This window comes from Sceloporus occidentalis, unplaced genomic scaffold (genome assembly GCF_023333645.1).
Source record: "Sceloporus occidentalis isolate IW3139 unplaced genomic scaffold, rSceOcc1.0.p SCAF_3, whole genome shotgun sequence".
NCBI classification, from domain to species: domain Eukaryota; kingdom Metazoa; phylum Chordata; class Lepidosauria; order Squamata; family Phrynosomatidae; genus Sceloporus; species Sceloporus occidentalis.
The window spans coordinates 232,095,990-232,119,886 of NW_028316983.1; the positions used below are offsets into that span (position 1 = coordinate 232,095,990).

At 41.2% G+C, this 23,897-nt stretch overlaps 2 protein-coding genes across 6 annotated transcripts in view; one reads left to right on the forward strand and one right to left on the reverse strand.

Moving 5' to 3' along the window:
- Positions 1 to 1,531: 1,531 nt before the first annotated feature.
- On the reverse strand, positions 1,532 to 23,508 carry DSCC1 (DNA replication and sister chromatid cohesion 1). Of its 4 annotated transcripts, none has more exons than XM_089517884.1 (9): positions 23,453 to 23,508; positions 9,120 to 9,288; positions 8,414 to 8,548; positions 6,260 to 6,350; positions 5,145 to 5,283; positions 3,919 to 3,971; positions 3,178 to 3,332; positions 2,539 to 2,687; positions 1,532 to 1,863 (listed from the first exon to the last, which is right to left on the reverse strand). In XM_089517884.1, the coding sequence occupies exons 2-9, from the start codon at positions 9,282 to 9,284 to the stop codon at positions 1,755 to 1,757; spliced, it is 996 nt and encodes a 331-aa protein (XP_089374010.1). In that variant the 5' UTR covers positions 9,285 to 9,288; positions 23,453 to 23,508; the 3' UTR covers positions 1,532 to 1,754. The 4 variants fall into 4 exon arrangements, with proteins under 4 accessions (XP_089374010.1, XP_089374009.1, XP_089374012.1 ...); XM_089517883.1 differs by lacking the exon at positions 23,453 to 23,508 and adding an exon at positions 13,878 to 13,936; XM_089517886.1 differs by lacking the exon at positions 23,453 to 23,508 and adding an exon at positions 11,471 to 11,658.
- DEPTOR (DEP domain containing MTOR interacting protein) overlaps positions 20,167 to 23,897 on the forward strand; it is a 79,370-nt gene continuing 75,639 nt past the window's right edge. Inside the window, exons 1-2 of one of the 2 annotated variants that reach the window (XM_089517881.1) lie at positions 20,167 to 20,455; positions 22,311 to 22,409. In XM_089517881.1, the coding sequence (XP_089374007.1) occupies positions 22,321 to 22,409 (89 nt within the window). In that variant the 5' untranslated portion in view covers positions 20,167 to 20,455; positions 22,311 to 22,320. The remainder of the gene's footprint in view (positions 20,456 to 22,310; positions 22,410 to 23,897) is intronic. The other variant, XM_089517882.1, reaches the window with a different exon arrangement.

Here is a 23,897-nt window from a genome sequence, read left to right on the forward strand (position 1 = left end):
GCCTATGCTATGAGACTGGCTGCATCTGCACTGCAGAAATAATGCAGTTTGATAGCACTTTAACTGCCCTGGCACCCTAGGGTTCCTTGGACAAGATTTCACATTGTCTTAACTTTCAGCTACCATCTCAATACTTGCTCAGCTTTTGCATTTTTAATATAAATATCACAAAGATTATGTAGGCGTACTTCGAATATGGTGGCTTCAAAGTGCCCTGCGTAAACACTATTAGTCTTATTAAATGTTTAAAACAGGAACTTGTTAGGTCAGATCCCAACTTAGTAGAACCATGACTAAGGCTGCATCCACACTGGAGAAATAACCTGGTTTGACACTGCTTTAACTGTCCTGGCTCAAGATTATAGCATTCTGGGAGTTGGAGTTGGTTGTGGGGTGCTGTGTCCAACCCCTGCCATGCAGGAAATCTAAATCAAAGCATACCTGACATGACCATCCAGCCTCTGGGAAGGAGACTCCACCACTCTCCGAGGAAGAGCGTTCCACTGTCAAACAGCCCTTACTGTCAGAAAGTTCCTCCTAATGTTGAGGTGGAATCTCTTTTCCTGCAGCTTGCATCCATTGCTCCGGGTCCTAGTCTCTGGAGCAGCAGAAAACAAGCTTGCTCTATCCTCAAGATTACACCCATTCAAATACTGAAACAGGGCTATTGTACTGACAGCCAAAAGACAGAAAGTAGGCCTGAAACTTTACAGTATGACTTAAGGCTGAAACAGATGGCAACTGCATGCCGCAGTCCCGATCTGGCATTTTTCTGTCCCCAAAAGTGGCAAAAAGCTGCTCTTTTGGGGGCTTCAAAAGAGGCACTCTTAGCTGCCACTGCAGGTTTTGTGTGTGTGTTCTCTTGTAGCATCTGGTTGCTGCGCCACAGGAATGCCCCAACGTTGCCTGCCATCTGTTTGGGCAGGCGGCATGAGGCCAGATTGGGGGTGAGTTGGGGCCTGTGGCATGGAGTCATCAGTCTCTCATGCTGCCATAAAGCTGGCTGAAATTAAGTTGCACATACTCAATCTTGCCAGATTTAATAAAGTGCCACAAAGAATATCTCTCTCAGCATGTGAATTGGGACCCTGGCATGCTGGTTACAAATCCTCACTCTGATGGGCCTGTCTGATTTATGGTGACACTATCACCTCTTAACCGCCTCTTCTCCAGGCTAAACATACCCAGCTTCCTCAGTCTCTTCCCATTGTAAGCCTGAGGGCAGGGAACCGTCCAATTAAAAAGATTGTATGTACAGCGCTGTGTAAATTTACAGTGCTTTATAAATAAAGCTTAATAATAATAACAATAATAATAATAATAAGGCATGGGTTCCAGACCCTTCACCTTTTTAGTCACCCTCCTTTGGGCATGCCCCAACTTATAAAGCAATAAAGGCAGAAGAATCATGGGAGTAGGAACTAAATATATAGAAATCTATGCTTTATTCTATGCAAATCCTATTATATTATTCTGTCAATGATAGAATTCTAAGAACAAAAATAAAAATACTTCTAACTTTTGGTTTTGATTTTTTTTTTAATGACTGAGACAGTTCCGCAGGGTTTGAAACTTTAAAGATAGCTCAAGCTCATATAGCAAAACTTTATTCAAGAATTCAAATGCCTTTTAATATTTTTACATGCCCACCATAAAATACTGTTACATGTCTGCTTCTGGTCACAAAATTGGCTACTAAAATCCCAAGAGACCAGTTCACAGTTCCATCTTCAGCTCTTAAACAGGATTGCTTCTTATGAAATGGGTCTTCTAGAATTGTAAACTTTGATTCCATTCTGCATTGAAGAACGAGCGTATTTTGTCAGCAACGCACCAGTTGTTTGCTTCTCTGAACACAAATCTCTGCAAAACAGAATGGACATACTCTTAATGCATTTGAAAACACAGTTGAGAATGATTGAATGCTTCAATTTTTTTCAAGTTTAAAAGTACTCTGTGTCAGATTATAGATTCATTGGTATGGTGTTAAGAGTGCATGAAGCCAACTACTGCATACTCTGATTGAAGTAGGATGGGATAATGAAGGAATAAATGATTGTAGAAATGAGGAAATAGAAAAGCTGAAATTTATGCTGCCGAGTGAATCCATACAATTGATTTGATGGGGGGGGGGGGTTCTTTTGCAAAATTGTGGAGAGCAAAGGCTAAGTTTTAGCAATTAACTGAAAGTGAGTATGAACAATTCAAAGGTATAGCTGTGTTAGTTTGTACAATCAGTATGTAGAGAGATCTATGAAGCACAGCTGAGATGTGCAGAATTAAGTTATTACTCTGAACAAATCTTGCCAAGAAAACCATAAGGTGGAAACGACTTGAAGGCACACAGAAAAATAACAATACATGAGAAATGGCTTGTGGACTTACACCAATAAAAATAGAACTGCCAGAAAAATCAGTACCAGTTGTATAGATACAAAAATGTCAGAACCTGTCCAGTATGGTAAGAATCAGACATGTTTGAGATGCTTTAAGTTTCAATATAGAGAAGCCCTGAGGAAAAATGTTTTGATCACTTACTGTATATATGGCACTATATCAGCTTCTGTCCATTTCTCCCTAATTTTGAACAAGGTATTAAATCTTTCCTGGTTTTCTTCTGGTAAGTCTTCAATGTTTAGCAAGGAAATAGTCTCTGGTTTGGAAGAATAATCCGCAAGAGCCAAACCCTTGAATAAATAAGATAGAGATTCATTTTTATTTCGTTTTTAAAAAAACTCTCCATAGAGTTCAGGTTGACATACAAGGGCCTAAAGCTGTTGTTGGTCCTAACAAAGTAAACTCACTGAATAAATGTGGTTTACACATTAAACCCCCCCCCCCCACATAATTCAACAATTTCATTGAATGGGTCTACTCCAGTTAGAAATGACTAACAAGATGTCATGCCAAACCTCCTCCATTTTGTCCTCACAACATGGATTTGGCTGAGAGATAGCAATGTGGATTTGGCTGAGAGATAGTGACTGGCTAGGTACCTAGTGCTCTTCATGGCTTAGTTCATAATTTGAGCTCTGCCCGCCTTCATCCTGATCTGACACTAGCCATTACACAAACTGGTCACTTCAACAGAGAAGCTTTTTTTCCTTTTGCTGGTGAGCATCAGAAGTATCCACCTTAGGTGTTTTTGTGGGTGTAAAATAACTGGGTTTATGTTACCTTTAACTGGTCCAGTCTAGTGATCATTCCTTCAGGGACACTCTGTTGCCATACTTCTTGAAATTCCGAGAGACTGAATTTAACTGCATTGTTTAAGAGCATTTGAGCTATTCCTCGGCATATCTTCTCTTCATTCATTTCAAAGTAGGTGTCACCTAGTGAGGAGCATTACAAATAGAACAAAGTTGCCAGGCATCTCTGGAGCCATTAAAAATAAATAAATAATAAATACATTTTTTTATTTCTATCCCGCTTTTTGCCAGGCAATCAAAGAGGCATACAACAAGTTAAAATATTCTAGTCACTTTAAACATCTATAGTTTGGGCAGATTTGGATAAAAGGTTTGAGCATGAGTCTGCCTTAATAGTGTATAATCACAAGGAAAGATGATGTCCCTTTTGTAGGACAAAAATGGCATTCTAACTACCATCATCAGTGGTTAGGTAGTCTGGGAGTTTAAATCCAAAACACATTGAAGGCCAAAACTTGAAAAGCACTGGTCTTTTTAGTACATGTACAATATTGATAAAACCTCCAGGCACATATTTTATATTTGCATAATATCAACTGTATTTCAGAACTTGTACATGAACGGGTCTCCCTTTATCATGTTTAGTGTGACCCCAGCCTCCACCCTTCTGCTATTCATACATGGCCAGATAACTTAGATAGCTATTGTAAATATTATGAGATATATATATATATGAGATAACATATATAATATAATGGGCATAACTTACCTTCATCAATGTATTTCCTTCCATAGCTCATAAGAATGTGCTCTATCATATTCCTGCAACAAACATTTATCTACCTTTATTATACCAACAAACAATTAGATGATCACATGCTACAGAATTTGGTTAGTCAAATGGGCATCCTAATTCTGCTGTTTTGACAAAAATAAGCCACCGATCTTCAGATTTGTAATGGAGAATTCAAGCGCAAATATGGGGTCACTTCCAAGTGAACAGTCTTGTGTTGCTTTCAAAATGAAGTGGAAAGGCCATTATGAAGACTGTTCTTTGGAGCATTAGCTATGCTCCTGCCCTCTTGTGCCTCTATTGTGGTTTGCAACTGAAGTAATCTATAACTAATAGGGTTTTCCCAATTCCATAACTGGTTCTCACCAATTATGATTGTATTCCCAAATTTTTCTATGATACCAAAATGTGGTAAGTCCAGTAAAGACCAAACTACTCCGGATGCTAAATGCCTAATTTCAAATCGCATCAAGAGTTTTAGGGTTTCTTTTTTTTTTTAATTTAGGAGCAAGTACAGAGGTAAAGGACAATTACCAAGTTCACTGCAGGTGGGCAATAAGGTTTACCTCTTCTCATTCTAGCCATGATCGTGATGACCCCCCCCCCCCGCCATCATGTCATAACTCCTAACCTTAACAGAGTGGCTATTGGTCCAGCAGGAACATTTTTAAATCTCATAAGTTTGGGGGAAGGGGAGGGAGATTTTCATAAAGATCATGGCTAAGAAAGGAAAGGCAAACTTCCCAATAAGCTCTGGTCTAATAAAAGATAGACCTTTTCACTTTTTCTTTTTTCTTAAAAAACAAAGTGATGATTTTTAATGATAAAAACTATTAGCACTCCCAGATTGGCTCTGTGTAGTTCTGGAGCCACATACCATCTCCATGTGAAAACTTAAGCAAACATGAAGTCATGTCTGATTTTGAGAGGACTTGGCTTTTATGCTAAAACAAGGTGCAGGCAGGGCCATATCTTGATTTATAGGCGAACTGTGCTCCATGAAAGTGATTCTCTGATCTGAGGGGGTAAAAATGCAAAAAATGAAGGGGGTACAAATACATCCTGAGGTCAGGGAATCAGGCACTTTCAAGATTCCTGCTCTGGGTCTACACAACAATAGCACTTCCACAATTCAATTGTGCAGGGAGTCATTTTATCATACAATAACACATTTTTCTATAAGTATTAACAAAACCACTTACTCTGGTTCTAGTGGACCAAGCTCTTGAAGACATACGCTTAAAGGGACTCTGTTAAATGACCAGGATTCTGTGTATATCAACTGAGTCACATGGTTCAACAGTTTCATCTCATAATCAAAATCTAGGATCCTCCAGTATCCTGCCAAGCAGAGAAATAAGACTGAACAGGCAACTTTGTAACATTGGGTATTTTGAAATTTGTAATTTGGTCTTCCACGTCTTATAAGATAAGAACACCATCTAAGCTTCTTAATGAATGCTAATATACTAGAATATGCTAGTAAAGTCCTGTAGTACAGATATTATTTGCATCATTGTCCAGAGAAGGTTCAGTTGTTCCATGCACACTCAAAATGCAAGTTCAAACAGCATTCAGCTTATTTACGTTGTTCCATGAAACTCAAAAAGAGTAACTGAAAATTAAGTTCAAATTTATTCACACAGTTCTTTCCTGGGTCCTGTTTCTTAGTCATACAACAGACTTGTCTTTTAATTAAAAAAAAAAATCCAAACTGAGAAGAGTAAACTGGATTTACAATAAAGAAATGCTATATTATTTGTACTAGATAACTTCCTGCAGTCACTACATAACCACTGTGTCCAGACAAAAATGGATTATGGCACAAAGGGATGTAGGAGACAGTACAGTTAACTACAAAAGAAAATCCCCCCAATGCCTTGCAAACAATTTTCTTAATCATTTATTTCATTTTATATATGTTAAATAAAATAGCTTTGAATACAGTGCCTTGCAAACAATTTTAACCCACTTCCCCGATACATCTTTTATATAACAATGGAACAGAATGAAGTAAAGTTTAACTAAGTAAGTAAAGTAAGGTTTAAGGTTTAGCACACTTTAGGTAATAAGAAATCTCAACTGACATTTAGATAAAAATACAGAATGACTCCCCCTTTTTTATGGTTGTGAACCCTGTTTTTATAGTTGTGAATTCTTAAATCGTGTGCTGGAATAAAGGCAGAATATAAATTGTCTGACTGCTATTTCTATCTGCCTCATCTAAATTGGCCAATAATGGGCACTGAAATTTCAGACATCTCAATATCATCAAACTGAGGAAAGCCTGACTAGATGATCTACCTTTCATAAATACCTTCAATCTGGCATGCTTTTAGAGTTTCCAGTTGATGCATTATTTCTTCCTCACTTGCTTGGACTTGATCCAGTAAGTCTTCTGTTGTATACTGCACAAATGTAGAAGGCAAACAAAATACACAAAAGTATTAAACTGACATGATTTTTTAATTAACTATACGAATGTGCCATTTTTGTAGATAGCATCATGCACATTTATAATACAGCAAACCAGGTCTTGATATTCCACCCCTTTTCTTTTTGGGGAGAGGATGGTCTTTCATCACAATCTAATGCAAAGGTAAGGAAGTTGTGACATGCCATAAGTTGTTGTCTAATTCCCATCGGCACCAGCATCGGCACCTACTATTCAGGGATTATGGTGATTTAGTCCAATAACATCCAGAGGGTGGCAGGTTCCTTACCTTTGGTCTGGAATGGACAAAAAGGAAATATGCTACACATACAATTAAATTCTACATGGTTTCAGTTGCTGGAAGCAAATACAGCAGATTTAGCCCCACAGTGATTTCTTCAAGAATCTTTAGCCTTCCTCCTCATGTAAAATGATGCTTAGGCTTAGGGGAAGAAAAAAAATATACTTAAGGATATTGTTGTACTAAGGGCAAAATCTGTCTCCCTGCCCCCAATACTGATAGGAATATCACACTGGGATCAAGGAGTGTATGTATGTATGTTTGTATGTATGAGAGGGAGTGAGATACAGAGAATTCACACATCTTGCTCTCAATCTACACTAATCCCGAATCTCAGTTTATAACAAGTCACACTCTCTGAGCCTCAGAAGATGGCAATGGCAATTCCCCTCTGAAGAAACTTGCCAAGAAAACCCTGTGATAGGGTCACCTTAGGATTGCTATAAGTAAAAAAACACACAAACAAACAATGACTTGGAGGCACACAACAACAACAACTGTATATAAAGTCAGCCTATGTAGCTGCCTCATTTGGCATAATGATGGACACATTGGTAGTTACCAAAAGAAAAAGAAGAAAAAAAGAAATGAAAATGAAAAACTATTCATGTTCTTTTTAGACTTCCTGGGCAAAAGTATTTAAAAAACATTTCCCCATTTTTGCATTATAGCCAGATGGAATTTTCTGGAGAGGTTTGCTCATGGCAGCACTTCCTAATACCAACCCAGTCTTATTCCATAACCACTCACCTATTGGTTAGAGAGAAACCAAAGTCAGTGTACCTTCTGATTTCTCACAGGCTAATCTTTATATGGTTACAGCATATAAATATGTATGCTAAGGTAGCATTGGTTAAGAGCAGGGTGAAGAGCCTCTGGGCATGTTGAGCCTTCCCATCAGTCTGAAAAAGTTTTTTTTTTTTTTACTACAACACCCAGAACCCACAGGCAACATGCTTTTCAAGTCTCTGTTCTCCCAACAGCTTTTGCTCCAAGACCTTGTCAATTGAGCCGTGGCAGGGGACTGGCTGGCAGGAAACAACTGAGCAAGCCAAGTCTGCCCAGCACCTTATTCACATGCGCCATCATGGTCCTTCAAAGGTTACTTACACAAGATTGTAGTCTTCATGATGAAAACAGTCCACCAAATCCTGGACTAAGAGACACCTGAATCAGAATTCCCTAACACAAAACTACTGTGTGATCTTAGGCAAATCCCCCTCCAAGCCCAAGCCCACCATCTATAATTTGTCACAAAGAAGAAATAATACTGATATATGCTGCAATGTTAATGTAAAGTAGGCTGGTATTTAGAATCAGTGGATACTTTCCAGTTATTACCTTTCAATCATGCAATTGCTCTATTACTCTTCTTCCACAAACTTCATTTAATATGTGGAGAGATCTTGTAGCACTTTTGAGACTGACTGAAATAAAGAAGTTGGCAGCATGAGCTTTCATAGACTTCAGTCTACTTCAGATGCAGAGGAAGTAGACTAAAGTCTACGAAAGCTCATGCTGCCTACTTCTTTATTTCAGTTAGTCTCAAAGGTGATACAAGATCTCTCCACATACTGATTCCACATACTGTTAGTATGATTCTACATACTAACACAGCTATATTTTTGGAAACTTCATTTAAATTATACTAGTTTCAAACCCTGCTTCATTCTTTCTGTATGAAAGGGGATTTCCACCCTACTTTATCCTTTTTTATTTTGTTTTGTTTTTGTTACCTTTGAGTTAGCCGAAGTTTGCTCTTGCTCAGTGTCTGGCCCTTCATAAGGACTTTCCATTAGAAGTTTCTTGAGTTTCTTGAGTTTAGGTCGACATCTTCTTAGTTCCCAGAAATTTTTGGCAACCCCTGCAATCTACAAAAAGTATCTTAATTGGAATTTACCAGAAATCATTAGTAAACTTGACATTTGCTAACAAAACTCCACTAATTAGCAACAGACCTTTTGAAGAAAATAGCAGAATGCCCCTCTTTCTGGCACATTAGATGGGCCTTTAGAACTACAGATCTTTGGGTGTATTTGTTCCATCCTCTGCATTGCTTTAAAGCCGTGTGTGTGTGTATCCAGGCTAGCATCTGCTGTGAAGGCTTCTATCTTCATCCCCTGCCTGAGTTTAACCTCATTGTTAGAGATTTCCTTTACTATCTCCTTGACCCACAGCAAAGATGTTCTGGTCACGATGGAGATTGAGGCTCCAGGTCTCAGGGCCAGGTGAGAAGCTTCATGTGCTTTTTAAAGCGCAGCCTCCACCTTCCTGTGGGAGTTGGGAGGATCAACCTGTCCAAAGGATGTTCCTTCTTTCTCCGCTGGGAAATACAAATGTAATATGAACAGCAAATATTTATATCTACAAAACCAAAACGAACAGCATCTATATAAAACCCTTATTCTCTCATACATAGTGAGTTATACACAGAATAAATACCTGGAGGTGAACAATGTTAGAAGTAGGCTTATCTGCACCAAGTTGTTCTGGAGTTTCACAGCCAGGAATGAAAAGCAAGGTGTTAGATGTGTCTGCTATTTTCATGTCATAAGTCTTATCTTTACTGCACAGCACAGCATGTTCCTCTCGGTCTCCACGTATCATCAGGCTGCAAAACAAAGCAATAGAGCTAGATCTAATATATAGGCATAGTTTTTAAAGAAGGTTTTATTTCAGAACAGGATGCAAACTTCAACAGGTGACTAATAAAATGTAAGGGGGGGTTTGATTGTTCCTCGTATCAGCATATCATTCGTTCATCCATTTTCCTTCTCATGACTGCTTTTGCGTTGCCTTTAAGGGTGGTCCCATTTAGGATAGTCTAACTGGAAAGCTACCAGTGCATGACGTTATTGTGTGCCTTCAAGTCGTTACCAACTTATGGCGACCCTAAGACAAACTCATCACAGGGTTTTCTTGGCAAGTGTCTTCAGAGGGGGTTTGCGATCGCCATCCTCTGATGCTGAGAGAGTGTGACTTGCCCAAAGCCATCTAGTGAGTTTTTATATGGCTGAACCAGGATTCAAACCCTGGTCTCCAGAGTCATTGTCCATTGTCAAAGCACTATGCCACGTGGCTAAGTTATCCCCATCCAGGTAAATCTCCAGCTGGTAACAAGTAAAGGCTCAGCCCAGACACTCAGAGCTACCTGGACTTCCAGTGACAAACCTGGATCTAGGAGTATTCCCTGATTCCTTGGGGAAATGCAACTCCATCCAGGGCAGGCCTCTGTTTCACTGGGATTGAGTTTCCATCTATTGGCTCTTCATTATGTAATCAAAGCTAATTGTCATACATTATTTACCATACATCCTTTAGATTTTCCAGAATCTAGTAATGACCAACTTCATTAATAACCAGTTAAGGGTCCATGGTCCAAAACACACTGCAGAAATAATCCAGTTTGACACCACTTTAACTGCCATGACTCTGAGCTATGGAATTCTGGGAATTGTAGTTGTGACACCAGAGCTCTGACAGAGAAGGCTAAACGTCTCACAAACTTACAAACCCTAGAATTCTCTAGCATTGAGCCAGGGCAGTTAAAGCGGTCTCAGACAGGATTATTTCTGCAGTGTGTTTTGGACCTATGAGATACCTTAGCACTGCCTCCTTCCCAAAAAAAGGTCATCAGGGACACATATCTATTGAACCAGAACTCTCTGACAAAACTACAGATCCCAGAATTCCACAGCATTGCACCAGGGTGGTTAAAGTCATGTCAAACTGGGTTATTTCTGCAGTGCAGATTCAGCCATAGATCTTCCAGGACATGTCCTACATTTCAATCTTCTGCCCTGAAAGAACCCCAAAATGACTTCCTTTTCCAGCATGACTAAAAGGCATGAGTTTACATTTGTATGAGTATGGTTTTGTGTTTAGCCTTTACTGGGTGATGCCCTCCCTTTCTCTTGAATGTCCTGCCTTGTCCTCCTTTGCGGTTATGACATCTGGTCAGCCTGCTCTTTGGGTGGGAAAATGCCACAAATAAGGCCATCATCCCATGCGCAAGCCTTGTTTGTAGCTGAATCCACAGCCCTGGACCCTGCCTTGGCAGAAGGAGGGGTGGCCCAAGTGCAGCTTTCCAGATGTGAAAAATGGAGGACATGACCAAGTAAAAGCTCTTAAACACATTCATGTAAATATAAATCCGTGCTTTTTAGTCCTGCTAAAAACAGAGGACACTTCAGTTGTTATATTAAATATGTTCCTTTATGAATAATAAGAGCATACTTACCCATAAGGAAAAACTGAAGGAAAAGTGAATTAAATAGAGTAATTATTTTTAGTATCTGATACACAGCAATGATTGTTCTTTAAGATTATTAGGCTCTGTAAATAATGTAGAGATTCATGCAAAGAAGAAATGTTTTGAAGAAACATAGTATTTGATTGTTAAGCAAATGATATCCTGAGTCTGGAAGCCAATGCTGGAGATGATAACTATTTTCAAAGATAGTCATAGCTTTTTTTTATGTCTAGACATGTTTTTGTTAATTGTATTTATGTCAATATATATCTTTTGTATGTCATTTTTTAAATGAATAAAAAATGGAGGACACTTTGCAATGCCTCCTGGTTGAAATGTAGGACGTGTCCGGGGAAAGGAGGACTCCTGGACACACTGAGTTCCATCCAAACACTTTCTTAGAGAGCTGCGAAGTTTCCACAGCTGTAACCCTTTCCAGCCACCAGGGGTCGCTGTGGAGACAGCAGCCACCGCACGCTATACCTCCACCTGCCACTAGAGGCGGTGACAAACACATAGATGTGCTTTCGCGCATGCGCACCTCCGTCCTGCCTCCAACTCGGCGCACAGTTCCGGCTCCAGCTGCAGAAGGCGACATTCGGGGGCCTCCGCGGCCGCACCGAAGCTGAGGCACTGCACGACCGGGAGCAGCTCTGCCGGGTTCACTTTCGCGACCTGCAGCGTAGCTTCGACTTCCTCCCGGCTCCGCATCTTCACTACGGAAGCCGAATCCGGACAAGAGCTGTGTGAACGCTGAAGCGGGGCGGGCTTTTCCAAAAGCGCGCCAAAAAATCCTCTACTCAGTGGGCGGGGCTTACAGCATGGCGCGTCCAATCCTGGGGCAAAGGAGGCGGAGCCAAAGTGCCAAGGCGACGACGGGAAATTATTTGCGGGCGTGAGATGTTCGGTTGTCTTGGAGGTTGATTTTATGGTTGTCGTCCGTGCACAGTTCGGAATACGAGAGAGCGGGAGACTTTTTCAGTTTACTTTTTCACAAGGATTTTTCAAGAGATAGAAAAGGAGATAAAGTTTGTGCTGCTGGGAGCTTTCAGGTCATTTCTTGGCACATTTCTCCAGAGAGGGTTTGCCCTTGCCATCCTCTGAGGCTGAGAGAGTGTGACTTCATGCCCAAGGTCACCCAGTGGGTTTCCATGGTCGAGTCAGGACTCGAACCCTGGTCTCCAGAGTCATAGTCCCACACTCAGACCACTGCCCCAGGCAGTGAGCCTTGTGGCCTCGTGCTAAATTTCCCTTTCGGTGAGGAAGAGAGCAGACAGTCCAGCAACTGCAGTGCCTTCGTTTCAGCTTCTTACTTTCAGGACAAAAGAGAGAGAAAGAATATGTAAAATATGCATATATATATATATATATATATATAAAATTGTGTGTGCGTAGTATTACGTGTGTGTATATATAGAGATATATAGCTATATATAGTATTATATGTATTTATGTATGTGTATATATATATATATATATAGTATAACATGTAAGTTGTGTATATATGTCTGTGTGTATATATATATATATATATAGTATATGTGTGTCTGCATATATAATTTATATGTGTGTATATATATATATATATATAGAGAGAGAGAGAGAGAGAGAGAGGGAATTATATGAATATGTGTGTGCATGTATATATATATTTATGTAATATATGTATGTTTGTGCATAATATATAGTATTATGTATGTTTCTGTCTGTGCGTATATAGTATTATATGTATATGTGTATATGTGTGTATAGTATATGCTCAGTCATCCTTTATAACTGGATAGAGCCACACAGGGGCAGACTGGTGCAACACATACATAGAATTTGCCAATGATAAATAGACTCTGCATTTGAGAAGAGAGCCACTGCAGTATATTCAGGGAGACCAGGAGGAACATTTCAAAGTCTCCTCTGTTTTGAGCATGACTAAAAAGCATGAATTTATACTATATGTTAGTGTTTTTAGCCTTTATTTCGCAATGCCCTACTTTTCTCTTGAATGGCCTACATTTGGCAGTGCCTTGTTCTCCTTTAGGGTTGTGACATATGGTCACCCTGGTTAATTGTTGTTTGAGTGTTCGACCACTCTGGAGACCAGGGTTCGATTCCCAGTTCAGTTATGAAACCCACTGGGTGCCCTTGGGCAAGTCACACCCTCTCAGCCTCAGGCAATCGCAGGCAATCGCAAACCTCCTCTGGACAAATCTTGCCAAGAAGACCCCATGATAGGTTCTTTATAAGCTGGAATGACTTGAAGGCACACAACTACAACAACATTCAAGAGTAGAAAGATTCCTTCTGCAACTAGAAATCTTCCACTTCCAGGAAACTCATTCAGGGGTAATTCATGTTGGCCATGTAACAGAATACAACAAAATCCATAAAATATAGTGATACTTTTTTGGGAAAACTAAAAAGTGCAAAATACATCATGCAAGCTTTTGAAGTTTCACTGGCTTCTTCATCAGGCAAAGATAGTTTTGTGAGAATTTAGCCTTCTCTGCAAGAGAAGTCTGTTGCCACAACAAACTACAATTTCCAGAATTCAGCAGCAAATGTGCTCCATCCTCAACATGACATCCCTTCAAATATTTAAACAGGGCTATCATATAACCTCTTAACCTTCTCTTCTGCAGGCTAAACATCCCCAGCTCCCTAAGTCGTTCCTCATAGGGCTTCATGGTTTCCAGACCCTTCACCATTTTGGTCACCCTCCTCTGGACACGCTCCAGCTTCTCAACATCAATTATGGTGACCCTAAGGCAAACTTATGCCTGCTGGAATTTTGTAAGTTCTTTGACATCATTTTCCTTTGCTTTATCCTTTACATCCTGTGCTACATGCCTCTAGGTTTTACCCATGGGTCATAACAAAATCCATCACTGTGGCCTCAAAACTTGCCCTCAGTTTATACATGAGGTCAACTTACAGTCGAGTATATATTGTACCTTTAAAGAGGTGCTTCCCCTCCAAGCCATCATTTCTGCGTAGTTGGAGAATAAGGAGGATGGGTGGGGCTGCATCCAGCTTTTTCCTGTAACTAGATGCATTGCAACAGGCAGCCTGTTGCAGTATGTACAACTGGGGGGGGGGGGTGTATCCTCATTCATCCTTGTACTCTCTGACAACATATAAATAGTGTTGAGAGAGGAGTTGTTACACTTTTTAAAAGGTAGCTTGAAGGGGATTGGTATTAGCAGATGTATAGTCATCCCCCCATATCCATGGATTTTTTTAATCCACAGATTCAAGCTACCATGGTTTAAAATATTTTAAACATCTACATTCTAAAAAGCAAACCTTGATTTTGCCATGTTATACAATTTGTATTTAAGGGACCCGAGTTTCCAGGCATTTTGGTATCCACGGGGTCCTGGAATCAGACCCCAGCGGATACCAAAGGCCCACTGTAGTTTGGGAGGCGTGGCTGTGTCTCCATATCTATGTCTCCTGATGCAAGATCTTTCCCGAGAGTTTCCTTTGTTGACCTTTCATCCACTATTTATTACATCAGGGCTGTTTAGTAGCCAAAACTGAAGATGACTTGATGTAGATAAGTGTCATAAGTGGAGGGAAATCTCATAAGCCCCTGGAGAAAAATGTAGAAAACTGCCCTGACTTTCAGTGGCTTTGTCACATGTTCTTTACAGCTTGGCCTAAAAACTTGATGTGGTTCATTCTTTTAACCACAGGATATCTCGTAACTTGTTTAGGCATGAGTAGCTTGAGAACTGTGTGCATTGTCAAGTGTATTTTCAAGACACAAAGAGCAGAAATGTTATATTCAGTGATATGATTGTCAGCAAGAGCCAGTGTGGCCTAGTGGTTTGAGTGTTTGACTACAACTCTGGAGACCAGGGTTCAGTTCCCAGCTCAGCTATGAAACCCTGTGGGTGATCTTAGGCAAGTCATACTCAGGGGAAGGCAATGGCAAACTCCTCTGAACAAATTTTGCTAAGAAGACCCCATGATAGGTTCACTTTAGGATTCCCATAAATTGGAAACGACGCGATGGCACACAACAACAACAACAGCAAATCTTGTTAAAGAGACATGGGATATTAACCACCAATGGCTTGAAATGCCAAAGATTTGCACCTGTAAAAGAAATCATGAGGAGTGGGGAAAATTGGACCTTGGATCTTAATATGGTCCTACTGAAGTTCCAGTCTATCCCTCTGCAGTTCCCCAGGTGGCTTTTTCTATGGCACCCTTGTTTGATCGTTTCTCAGCTTTTGTATGAGTTCCTACCCCCAAATTCCAAAAGATTGACATGCATCTCTTAAGGCTTAGCTAATAGTGGCAAGAGCTTTAAGCAGAAATATGGTAGTATCTTTGGTTCCACACTTTTGATTTTGAACCCAGCCACCACAGGAATTGCCCCCCCCCCCCCTCCTTCCCACAGAGACTGGCTCTCTCACACAGAACTCAGTTACAACATTTCAGTATTGCTTTATCTGGAGCTTCTTTGACATAGTGGTAGGAGTGTTGGACTATGACCAGTGTTTGAATCCCCACTGAGTCACGAAACCCACTGAGTGACTTTGGGCAAGTCACACTCTCTCAGCCTCAGGATGGCAATGGAAAACCCCTCTGAGGAAACGTCCCAAGGAAACTCTGTGATAAGTTCACCGTAAGTTGGAAACAACTTAAAGGCACACAACAGCAACAACAACAACAACAAAAATATTGCTGCAACCTGTGGATCCCCAGGATTCATAATTCGGTGAAATAGAAAATGGCTGAAATGTCCCCTCGTTTTCCTTCCCTTTCCCCTCAACCTCCACATTTTTAGTCTTTTTAAATATACAGTGGGCCCTCCACATTAGCTGGGGTTAGGGGCCCAAGACCCCACATGAATGTGGAAATACCGCAAATGAAAAAACACTTTTTTAACCTGAGAGAACAGCTCCCTAGGAATACCTAGGTTTTCCAGCACAACTCTGTGGTCAATGTCTACCAGAAGCAGACCATCGAATCACACTGGAAGACCTACAAACGGCTAGAGAAGTGTTTTCTCTAGTATTCTCGAGTAATCTTTCTTGCCTCCTTAATGGCAAAGTGCAGGCATGCAGTCTGAGCATACTCCTGCTCTGTAGGGTTGGTAAAATTGATGCTAATCACAATGGTGAATCAGAATGCTGGAGATATGGCTCTAAGACAGCTAATTTTGAACACATGAAGTGATAAAGGAGGGATATCACTAGTGGATTATGGGACCTTAAACATTTTCCTAATTTTGTAGAATATTTAGGTTGCAATCCAATAAATACCTACTTAAGAATATTACTCAGTAGAAGTAGGTAGGATTGCACTTTTAGAGCCATTCATTTCAGATAGAAGTGAGGCTTAAAAGAATTTTCTAAGCTCTGCAAAAGTTCTGGTAGCTCAAATTGGAGGAATGTTTTCATCTTTTCAGAATTGCAGAGGCAGCAAAATACGCATAGTATGTGGGATTACGGGCTAGTCTACACATCAGTGTACTAGGTGGATTGGTGCACATTTTCACACTTACATTAACATAATTGTCTTCACTTTTCTACACAAATTCTCATCTTTTCTCATATATTCACATTTATTCATCCTCCCTCTGCCGTAAATGCACAGCCATGTGAAGCACATGGACAGCCCTGTGTGCAATCATTCACATTTCAGCAGATACTCCTGTAAAAACCACTAATACTTTTTCCATGGAGTTTAAGGAGGGTAGGTTTTTTTGCAAGGGGTGAGGAGTGTGCAAAAAGCCCGAACTCCTGTAAATCATGTGTGGCCAGATTGCATTCTGTTTGACTGGAATGGGGAGTATTTTAAACATATAGACTAGCCCACAGAGAGAGATGACAAAAAGGGGAAAGTAAATGTAATACCGCTTGGCTGTCTTTCTTGAATCTAATTCAGTTTTGACAGATAAATGTAAGATTTTTTTCCCTCTGTTGTATTTCAATATTTTGCATTTTAGTATTTTAGTGCTGGTAGCTGTAAATATGCTATTAATGTAATATTAATGTAATAGTCTCTGTGTTACATATAATATAATGTATAATACAATTGCTGTTCATTGTACATATAGTTTTATAATGAATTTTAAAATTAAACACATATGTTAAGGTGTCTTTTTGCTTGAAGGTTTACCTTGGATTTGATTTTGATGTAGTCAGAGTTAGGGGAATATGGAGTTATAGCAGTGCAGTGCTATAGTGAAACCACTGAAAGGAGGGAGGGAGGTAAGTGTGACTATTGTGGGCAAGCAAGAATGAAAATACATTTGGCAAGACACAAAGTGTGAAGAAATATTGTGGATCTCCTTCAGGAAGTTTCTGCTGTCAGTAGGCAGATCAATATCTGAAAAATCTATGTAACTCCATGCACACTGAGACACACACATTTTAAACACCAATATAGGTTGGTATCAAGCAAACTACTTTCAAGGCAATAAAGCACTTTATTGTTTTAAAAACTGACAATATATCTAGGCTAGAATAGGACAGAAATCTTTCTTTGTTACCACTCCCTTTTGTTTCAGGAACTTGGCAGCAAGCAGATTTGCTAAGGATCAACAACAGTTTTTCTGCCAGGTCTGAGGAAAGAAACCAGAATCTCTTTTTATGATCAGTATCTGATAATAGTCAAAAGGAACATACTAAGAGCCATGCTGGATCAGACTAAAGTTCATTTGTTCCAGCATTGTGATCATATAGTGGCTAACTAGATATCTATAGAAAGTCTGCCAGCAGGGCATAACTGCTGCTGTACCCTCCAGCTCCTATCCTTAAGAAGTTCCTCATATTTCACTTGATCTCACCATCGTGAATAAACTTACATCACCAGCAAATTTAGGTGCATCAGTACTCACTACTAATTCTAGATAATTTATGAATAAAGTAAAAAGTTTCCATTATAGTTCATATCTGGTGAAGCCCTGTAATGCTGCCCCTTGAACTACTGTATTGCCTCCTGGCTTCAGATTGTTAGGCTGCAAAATTATGTGCTGGTTAGGGAAAACTGACACCTTGGGACTGATGATGGTAATGGAGGCTTCAAACTGAAACAAGAAACTTCCTGGTTCCTGTGCCATAGTATGTAAGCTAAGTTTCACATGTTAAACACCCATGGTCTTTCATTTTTATAGTGTTAAATATAGAGATTTTAACTGTTTTTAAAACTTACTGTAAATATTTAAATTTTTAATTCACTGTTTTTGGAAGCTGCCTAGCATCCCACTTTGGGAGAATGGCGGCATATAAATGTAGTAAGTAAATAAATAAATGGTCTTGGAATTCTGATTCTGTCAAATGCACAGAGATTCCCTTTTACTATTTTAGAACATTTTAGTTGTTTGGGCCCACTTGCCTAACCAGGGATGGTCCTATTCTCTGATAGGACATTGCTCCCTAATTCTCAGCTCCCACTCTCGGGCATACAAGGTGCTCTTACATTTTGCAAGAGAGGAGACCTGAGTTGTTAAGATAGTTGGCTCCATCTCTGGTCACCCCCCAGCTTCTTATTTATTGAGCCTATCCACCTGTGTGGGCACCAGCTGTCATTGTAAGCATCCACTGTACATGTTATCTGCTCGCAGGCTTGTATGGGTTTGCTCGATTATATAGGTAAGGATGTTGAGCATGGGATTTCCTCACAGAAGTTTATCGCACCGGGGTTAAAACGTTCCTCGGTGCATTCTAACGCTTTGAAACAGTTCCCAGAAATGGCACCCTCTGGAACTCCATGGGAACGCGATGGGAATGCCCGGCGGCGACTGTGGCGTTCCGCTGTGCGGAAAAATAGCGTTCTGGGCCCCATCGGGTTCCCATCACGCTCCATGCGCGGCCCCGCTCATGCACGTTAGAACACACCGGGGAACGTTTTAACCCCGGTGCGATAAACCTCACAGTCTTAAGTGGCACCATCTATTCTGCTTCTTCCTTGTGCTGCATGTACTATCTAAAATCCAGGACAACTAAGAATAGACAACCATCAATAGACAGGCTGCCTGATGGACTCTGGGAAAGCCACCTCCTGAGCAGGTCCATATGGGGAGATACAGGTGCAGTACAGACCACCAAAGCGGCGTACCAGCGCCGGTATAAGGGTTAGGGAGTGTGCATCATGTACATGCTCCCTAACCCTAATATGTGCTGGCAGCAGCATAATGGCGGCACTCTGAGTACATGGATGCCACCATTATGATGTCACACACACGCCGTGTCCAAACAGCGCGGCATGGGCATGATGTGTTCGCGCCACCCCAGGCTGCTTACAAAACCCCCTTTTACAGTCCACGGGGAAGCAGCATTTTGCCACTTCTCTGTGGAATGGAAAAGTGCCGGGTTGAAGCCGCAGGGGCTGCTGGTGAGGCTGCCCTGCTTCCAACCTGGCAAAAAAAGAGGCAGGTGCAGGCCGCCCCAAAGGGGCTGTCTGTACCCCACCACAGTCTCAAATAGTCTGGGCCCAAGCCATGTAGGGCTTTATAGGTCATGATCAGCACTTTGAATTGTGCCCTGAAACGAACAGGTAGCCAGTGGAGCTGTTTTAACAAGCGAGTTACATGCTCCCTGTAATTGGCTCCGGTCAGCATTCTGGCTGCTGTGTTTTGAACCCGCTGAAGTTTCCGGATTGTTTTCAAAGGCAGCCTCACGTAGAATGCATTGCAGTAGTCTAAATGGGATGTGATCAAGGCATGTGCTGCCATAGTCAGACCTGACGTCTCAAGGAATGAGCACAGCTGGTGCTCTAGTTTTAACTGTGCATATGCACTCCTGGCCACTGCTATGACCTGGGCATCCAGGCTCAGAGCGGAGCCCAGGAGCACACCCAAGCTGTGAGCCTGAGATTTCAGGGGGAGTGTAACGCCATCCAGCACAGGCAACGCCCCAATTCCCTGATCTGCCTTACCACTGACCAGGAGCACCTCTGTCTTGTCTGCATTAAGCTTCAATTTATGTGCCCTAGGTATGTGTTTTGAATCTGAATCGACATTCTCACATACCTATGGCATACATGTGTGTGTTTGTGTGTGTTTGTGTGTGCCTGGCTTGCATGCTACCGAAAGTATCTGAGGAAGTGACCCGAAGTCTACGCAAGCTCATGCTGCCAATGTTTTTCTTTCAGGGAGGATTGAGTTAAAGCTGGAGGGGATGAAACAGCTGGCCGTGTTAAGGCAGAAGCACCTCCTCTTCTGCAGCCGAGTTGCTGCCTCGGCAGTCTTTGCAAAGGTCGCTTGTTGGAGCCATCTCTCTCTCCCCCTTATAATAGTTTCAGCCCTTCCTGACCTTGAGCCTTTCCCCCCTTTTGTAAAGCACTAGGGGACACAAGGGGACACTGCTGCTACTACTGCTGCTGCCTTTAACCCGGAGAAGGGCCTAAGGAATAATAAGACTGGCTTTTGGCAGCTGCAACCACCACGTGTCCCTCCTCTGTCACACACAACCAAATACAAGGAGGAGGAAGCCTAGGTGGTGGGATCTCTGCTTTCCAAGAGGAGGAAGGTGCAGGCACCAGAGGCGACTGTGTTCCTCCTGCAATCCAGGTGAGCCAAAAGCCTGCAAAGGTTGGAGGGTGAGCAATAAGGACAAAAGCAGTGTCTGGTGTGTGTGTTTGTGTTTATGTGTGTTGCATTTTGTGTGTGGGATCGCTGTCAGTTCCTCTTCTCTTGCCTGATACACACTTGAAAGAAACAGTGTTACTGATATCTGGATTTATTATCACATTGTTTCCCCTCGAGGGATTTTTTTTTAAAAAAAGAGCACTTCAGGTGGTTAGCAAAGCTCTCTCAGAAGAGATTGGACACAAATGAAAAGGAGGCTGGAAGTGAAGGAGAAACAGAGAAAAGATTAAAACCACCACCACCACCACCTCCATCATCATCATCATCATTATTTGCCCAGAATCTTGATAGTCCCAATTGCAGTGGACAAGATTTATTTATTTATTTGTTTATTTTGAGTATTTATATCCCGCTCTTCAGCAACAAAGGCTCTCAGAGCAACTTACCATATTTTTTTTAATTAGACAGTTCCCTGCCCTCAGGCTATCAACTGAATCAGTGGATTGTTATTTTTATTGTTATTATTTGCCCAGAATCCTGATAGTTCCAATTACAGTAGATCAGTGGAATCAATGGGGCTTTCCTATTTGTTGACTCCTCATTCAACAACTGATTTTATGGGTCTACTCTAGTTGCAACTAACAGGATTCAGGCTATTATTATTGTTGTTGTTGTTGTTGATGTCCAGAAGGTGAGCAAAAGAAACTATATTTGATGTTGATGATTGTTATAATTATTGGCCAGAATATGGACAAGAGAAACTATGTTTAATTATGAAGACTGAGGTCTAAAAGGTGGACAAAAGACACTATATTTTATGACTGTTATTGTTATTGTTGTTATTATTATTATTGGCCAGAAGGTAGACAAGAGAAACTATGCATAATTATGATGACTGATGTCTAGAAGGTGGACAAAAGACACTGTATTTGACCTGTCTTAAAGCTAACATCTCTTCAACTGTCCAGAGCAGAAATGACTCCATTGAATTAAGGTTCTTTTCTTTTCTTTTTTCTGTTTCTGGTTCTTTCTCTTTCTTTTTTTTTCCTAGGCTGCAAAAGGGATTGTGCAGGGAAGGAATGTGTGGGTCTGCGAGGAACATTAATTTAATTAAAGGACTGGGAAGGCTGACAACTTGTTAAGCTGGAGAAGAAATGCATTTACAGGCTGCAAATTGTGAAAGAACTGGAGGCTAGGATGTGGATTGGGCTGCAGGAAGCAAAAAAGACGACTGATATAATATTTGCAATTAAATTGGAGGCATAATAGTCTTTCTAAGAGGCTGTATATGAAGGTTCAAGATGCCAGTGAATGGGGGGAGGGGAGGCCATCTGTACAGAATGGGAATGTAGATATGGGTTGGGTGGATCTTATAGCAGGGGTATAACTATGGGAGGGGTAGGAATAGGAGGCACTGCTTCATAAATAAGAATTCTGCCCCACTCCAGATGACATTTTGGGCCAGTCCCCAAATTTCTAGCACTGCAATAATTTAAAATTTCAGTTGAGCACTTAGAAATACAGTTTAGACACCCAAAGAAATGAGGCCAGCAAAGTTTCCAAAGAAATGCAAATGCAGCAAATACAAAAATTCTAGGTGTCTTACTTTCTGCACTGCTATAAATTTAGGGGTTGAAGAGAAATTTTCATTTGGTGGGGCAGAATTCTTATTGGGGACAATGCCCTCATTTTGTACCCCCTCCTCCCCATAGCTATAACCCTTACGTATGTTAGAGGCTAGAAGGCTATCGCTAACTTGTGCCTTCAAATGTTGGTGTGCTGCAAAAGATATAGATCTTGTTGTGCTCTTTTTAATTGTCTGGCTCTTTCTTGCCAGGTTGGTAGCAATGGAGGAAAGCAGCCTGGGCCCCATGCAGCAGAGGGCTACTGAACTGGAACACATGGCCGAGGTTCTGCTCACAGGAGAGCAGTTACGGTAGGAAATTCTGGTTTTTACTCCTAGCACAAATGTCACGAAAGTAGGGAACAATAGGAGAGATTCTTTGTGGACAGGTACAGATGGGAAGGATGCTATGTGTGTAGACCAGGGGCAGGAATTGGGCAGACCTGCAGATGGAATCTACCAGCAACACCAGACAGTACAGACAGTTGTGGTGAATGCTGGGAGATACAATCCAACAATATCGTGAGGGCTGCGTGATTCCCACCCCTTGATATAGTATCAGTCACTGGTCTATCCTGCTAAAAATGCAGACAATTATAAGAGCCAGTGTGGTTTAGCAGTTTGAGTGTTGGACTATGACTCTTGAAACTAGGGTTCAAATCCCAGCTTGGCCATGGAAACCCACTGGGTGATCTTTGGCCAGTCACCAGAGGAAGACAAAGGCAAACCCTCCATCTGAACAAATCTTGCCAAGAAAACCCTGTAATAGATTTGCCGTAGGGTCGCCTTGAGTTGGAAATGACTTGAAGGTAAACAAGAAAAAGATTATTAGTCAGCAGTGTGACACAGCGGCTAAAAAAAACAATGCAATTCTAGTCTGCATCAACTTTCATACAATGTCCAGACTGGGTAAAGTAATAATACCGTTCTATTCTGCTTTGGTCAGACCTCACCACTGGAATAACGTGGCCACTTTTGGGCACCACAATTCCGTGAGGGTATTGACAAGCTGGAACATGTTCAGAGGAGGGCAACCAAGATGATAAAATGTCTGGAAATGAAGCCATATGAGTAACAACTTAGACAAAACAAAGTATGTTTAGCTTGGGGAAGAGATGGCTGCAAGCATATAACAGCTATCTGTAAATATTTGAAGGAATGTCATGTAGACAATGGAGCAAGCTTTTTTTCTGCTGCTGCCGACAGAAACCAATGTATTCCAATTAGAAGCAAAGATATGCCACCTAAACTTCAGGAAGAACATGCTGACTGTAAGAACTGTTCAGCAGTGGAATAGACTGTCTGGTGGACTCTTTTTGTCTTTGGAAATCTTCAAACAGAGGTTGGATGCTTACCTCTCAGAAGTGTTTTAGTTGAGGATTCTTGTATGGCAGCAAGGTGCGGCAGATGGTCCTTGAGGTCCTTTCCAGCTCTGTGATTCTATGATGAAAAAGAACTCTGATTGTGGAGAACCTGGGATGAGCAAAGTGGGGTCATCTGGTGGTATGCAGCCCTTGGGACCCCTATGTGCAGCCCACGGAAGCCCCTGAAAGCCCCTAATTTCCCCCACTAAGATTTGGAGGCAACCCTCCCCAAGAAAGCCTACCCAAAATCTGCAAAAAGGGCCTTAAAAGGATACAATTTGCTCCCTTAAACCCTATTGGCCCCCAAACCTCCCCAAACCAGATGGAAAAAAGGGGGAAGATTTTTTAAAATTGGCCAAAATCGCAGCCAGAAGTGACATCATGTCACTTTGGGTATGCTGAAATGTGATGGTATGGCCTGCTGGACAGGCGCAGG

Bases quoted from the DNA above. Each gene is read 5' to 3' on its own strand.
- DSCC1 (XM_089517886.1), bottom strand. From the start codon at position 11,640: ATGCGGAGCCGGGAGGAAGTCGAAGCTACGCTGCAGGTCGCGAAAGTG. The intron at 8,549-9,119 runs GTATTTATTCTG...TACTTTTTGTAG, and splicing joins CTAACATTGTTCACCTCCAG to ATTGCAGGGGTTGCCAAAAA. The intron at 3,333-3,918 runs GTAAGTTATGCC...GCTCCTCACTAG, and splicing joins AAGGAAATACATTGATGAAG to GTGACACCTACTTTGAAATG.